General features: G+C 32.3%; 1 protein-coding gene across 3 annotated transcripts; it reads left to right on the forward strand.

Annotated features, from left to right (window-relative positions):
* Window positions 1–219: 219 nt before the first annotated feature.
* Window positions 220–4,053, forward strand: LOC104112163 (uncharacterized). Of its 3 annotated transcripts, XM_070187607.1 has the most exons (6): window positions 220–420; window positions 525–1,162; window positions 1,245–1,448; window positions 2,077–2,113; window positions 2,224–2,330; window positions 2,431–2,706. In XM_070187607.1, the coding sequence occupies exons 2-6, from the start codon at window positions 962–964 to the stop codon at window positions 2,455–2,457; spliced, it is 576 nt and encodes a 191-aa protein (XP_070043708.1). In that variant the 5' UTR covers window positions 220–420; window positions 525–961; the 3' UTR covers window positions 2,458–2,706. The 3 variants fall into 3 exon arrangements, with proteins under 3 accessions (XP_070043708.1, XP_070043710.1, XP_070043709.1); XM_070187609.1 differs by lacking the exon at window positions 1,245–1,448 and having other exon boundaries at window positions 220–1,162; window positions 2,056–2,113; XM_070187608.1 differs by lacking the exons at window positions 2,077–2,113; window positions 2,224–2,330; window positions 2,431–2,706 and adding an exon at window positions 3,821–4,053 and having other exon boundaries at window positions 220–1,162.
* The last annotated feature ends 241 nt before the right edge of the window (window positions 4,054–4,294 follow it).

Here is a 4,294-nt window from a genome sequence, read left to right on the forward strand (position 1 = left end):
CCTATAGTTTGGTAATTTATAAAATCCTCCTGCAAAAAGGTCCCAAAGTTTGCTAATTTTTATAAAATCCTCCTACTGAAAGGTCCCTTTTAGATGCTTGTGGTCGAGTATATGTCCCAAAATTACCAGTATATTTCTGAGTGTAAAATTGAAATCTAAGAGGTAAATTGATTCCTTTGCAATTCTATTACTTGAGTCTATGCTTTTACAAAATAAAACATGATCTTTTCACCCCCATGTCATGAGCATGTTAGGTGTGGTTGATCAATAATCAACTTTATAACCTTTCTGTTTTTTCTTTTCTAGTGGCTTCCAGTATTGCAATAAATATTTACAACTAGTTTGGAAAAGTGGGATGCAATTATTAAATGGATGACTGAATGAATACTGGCAAGATTGGGGAGTTGGATATGAATCAAGGTGCATGTATTACCTTTGGTGATACAACAACATATTTGAATATTACAATTGTGGCTTACTGGAACAGGGATTACTAATTATTGATTTACTTTTGTGTCTCATAGGATATTCAATCAGTAATGGAGATAAAAATTGGATGGGTCTTCAAAGATTCACAAATGAGTATATTCGTGGAGTGAATGATTTTTTTGATAAAGTGTTTGAATGATCTTCCCAAGGAAATGGAATATTATGCCCCTGTAAAAAGTGCTTTAATCGTTATTGGCATTATAGAAATATGGTAGAGGATCACTTAGTTGCTTATGGGTTTAAATATGGATACATCAAATGGGTTTTTCATGGAGAAGGAGCAAATTGTAGATGAACAGATGGAAATTGATTCTACCACTCCTACAGCTAATGATCGATCTGAACAATCTAAAGAACAAGGCAAGACCACATAACTTAGAATCTTACTTAATTCATCCATGACCTCTGATTTTTGTATTTTGTTGTAGCTTCTGGTCTTGCAACTCATAAAAGAAAGAGAGGCAAGACACAAATGCGTAGTGTCCATTGCCGAAAGGCGTGTAAGGTGATCACACGTAATAATCTCAATCAGCCCATTGGTCCTACTAAAGAAGATGTAAGAGTGTTTGGTAGCTTCCTCGGTACATTGGCAAGGACTGCAACCCTTTGCCCACTGGATGTATTGGATTGGAGGAACATGGACACAAAAGAAGATTTATGGACATATACCAAGGTTTGAAGTTTCGATCCAAATGTTCAGTTATTTGTTAGAAGTATGTTACAATTTCTGCTAATCAAATGAAATCATATTGTAGTCGAAGTATGATATTACCGATGCTGTAAAAACATGGACTTTATTTTCAATTGGAAATGTTTGGAGAAGGCATAAAAGTCAAGTGAAGAAAGATCATTATGATGCCTATCAAAATGATGAAGTTCGAATGACAAAAAGGCCCGATTATATACTAGAATATCAGTTTAAAGAACTCCTGGAATATTGGAGTTCTGATAAATTACAGGTAAATATAAACAATGGTCTTGACAATAGTTTCCACAATCTGTTTATACTGAAGAACTCTAATTGCATTAGAAAATAGTTTTCTTTAGTAGGTACCACCTGTAGGATATTTCAAATGAATTTAAAATTGCGTTGTCCTAAATAGTATTGTTGTATAGTTCTGGAAACTTCTATTTAGGAGCAGATGATTATACCATTACTGGAATTGGGCAATTCATTTATATTTTACTCCATCTGGTGCTCTTTTATGTGAAAATGTTGTGTTAGTGCGCTACATATTATTTTTTTATTTTCTGACTGAATTTAAGTCTCCATAACTAACTTAATATGGGGCTGGCTTATGTTCCAATCTCTCTCTTGGATCATTATCAGTAGCTTAATTTACTGTTGGTTTCATTCTATGTCGAATACATAGATAATTCGTGTATTAGTCTAAATTTTGATCGGTTATGGCTTGAAGTAAATGCTATGCCCTATAGGTACTCTTGATGAAGTTGAAAAAAAAAAATGTACTTTGTTTTATGAACATATTGTCTTTTGTTCCTCTGTTTTTTTTTTTCAAAAATTGTGTTGTTTAGATATATTGTATTGACTCATTTTATTTGCAGAAATCATCCAAAATCAACAAGGTGAATCGGAAAAAGTTAACGAATCCACACACTGTTGGTAAAACAAGTTTTGCTGTAATCCGCAATGAATTAGTGTATACTCTTATTTATTATTATATCTAAACTTGTGTTTTTTAAAGATCTCTTATATCCATTTTCATGCGATAGGAAAAACTAAGGAATCTGTCTCACTTAACGACATTTTTGTGGCCACAAGAGCAAGAAAACGTGGGCGTTTATACAAGGACTCAGACAAAAATACAACTAGTAAAATTGTACAAATATTTATTTGCACATTTTAGATGAGATTATTTTATTTATTCTTCTTCCTTATTCTTATTTACTTTAATTCGTTTGTTGAATTTACTTTGTTAGGCTGAAACGGAAAAAATTGAAACATAACAAAGTGTAGATGGAAATCAGTCTGTTGATGCATTTTCATCTGTCATGGATCTTGAACATTCGGGACGTTGATTATATGGACTAGGAACTACAAAGACTACTTTAAAAGGAAAAGTGGGCCATTTTGAGCCGACTTCAAATGCCACAAATGATACAATGCAAGAAAAGATTCGAAAAATGGAGGAACAAAAAAGAACTATGCGACAAGAAATTACTGGAGATGTAATTGCTCAACTTCAGCGTGCAGAATTAGTATCAACATTAACTGATTCGTCACTAGGAGAAGCTACCTCCGCACAAGCTGCTAACCAACTGATCCGTCGACCATCTACAGGTAGCAACAATCAAGGTTAGTATCACTTTACTCCGAGGTTAAAATTCATATTTTAGCAACTTTAAAGCTGCTTTTTTATTTTGCTTAAAAATCTACAGTAAAGCTGTTGTTTTTTAAAGTTAAAAACTGTTGATTTTTGTGATAAAATCTGCTCTTTTTCTGCCTTTCTTCCATACATGAAATCATGCCAATATGAGGCATTATAGAACCATTAATATTTCTGCATATAGTGTTTAGTATAAACTTTATATATTTTAATGCTATCATCTTGTGTGGCTGAGTTCATATTGCTGGAGGTTCAAGTTCATATTGAAACATTGGGTTCTCTTTGAATTCCAATTAAGGGAATGATAATCACTGTTAGTGTGACTGATAAAAGAACCTCTGTTAGTGTGACTGATTAAAATAGAAACTCTGATGTACGATGTCATTTCAGTTTTATCTTGATCCAAGGTGTACTTGTAATTTACAGCAACAGGGGGAGTCATGAGAATGAATTATAGTTTTACCAGCCAGCAATCTACTATGAAGATAGTTTCACAAAAATGTTTCTGTGTATAGTAATACAAAGGTTACTCCATTATTTGCCTTTGTAGCATAATGAAGAATTTTATTTTCTTTTATCTCATAGAAAATTATTGCCTGCAAAGCTGTTGTAACCTCTGGTATAGTAACCTCTAGTTTCTACTTTCTACATTTGGAGATTGGACTATGTTTGGTCTTTATGAAGGTCTTGACTTTAATTATTAAATTGAATAGGTCTTTATGAAGGTCTTGACATTTGGAGATTGAATACGTTTGGTTTTCAATTATCATTCTCTTGTATGTCACACTAGATACTTCGTTGTTGTATTTTCAATTGCGAATACCTTTTGTCCTCTTCAAGTTCCTTTTGTTTGTGATATGATAAATCTTATTCTACAGATGGTTGTGTCTTACTACGTGTCATGACATTAATATACATATATGTTTAAATGAAATCCTTTTATAAAACTTTTGCTAAATTGTTTGTTTTTTAATTATTTGTAGGTGGAGAACTTGAACAAGGAAACGAAAGAGATGAAGATCTGACTTAGGAGTATTAGGTTGATTCATGATGAAACTTTACATATGCAGTAGGAATATTTTATTTTTAACCACTCTGTAAACTTATCTGTTCCAATTCACTGGCAAATATTGTTATATATTTTGCTTTTTTGGATATTACACCTATCCTAGATTCTTATTTTATTTATAAATAGATTTTTCTCGTAAATTATATATATATTTCAAGGTATGTTATATTGTTAGTTTGTTTAATCATTGCAATAGAGCTACAATAGTCGTTGCAGTAGCCTAGAAAATAATCATTGTAATATATCAACATAACCATTGCAAATAGCATGAATCCCAAATCGTATAAGCCAAAAGTGACCGTTGCAATAGCATAAAGTACCGTTGCAATAGCCTCAACAACAATTGCAGATAAACTCTATTGCAACGATTTTTAACTATTCCTGTAGA

This window comes from Nicotiana tomentosiformis, chromosome 10 (assembly GCF_000390325.3).
Source record: "Nicotiana tomentosiformis chromosome 10, ASM39032v3, whole genome shotgun sequence".
Lineage (NCBI taxonomy): Eukaryota > Viridiplantae > Streptophyta > Magnoliopsida > Solanales > Solanaceae > Nicotiana > Nicotiana tomentosiformis.

Coding starts and splice junctions, on each gene's coding strand:
- LOC104112163 (XM_070187607.1), top strand. CDS start 962: ATGCGTAGTGTCCATTGCCGAAAGGCGTGTAAGGTGATCACACGTAAT. Junction 1,163..1,244: donor ATTTATGGACATATACCAAG/GTTTGAAGTTTC, acceptor ATCATATTGTAG/TCGAAGTATGATATTACCGA. Junction 2,331..2,430: donor AAAATACAACTAGTAAAATT/GTACAAATATTT, acceptor TTACTTTGTTAG/GCTGAAACGGAAAAAATTGA.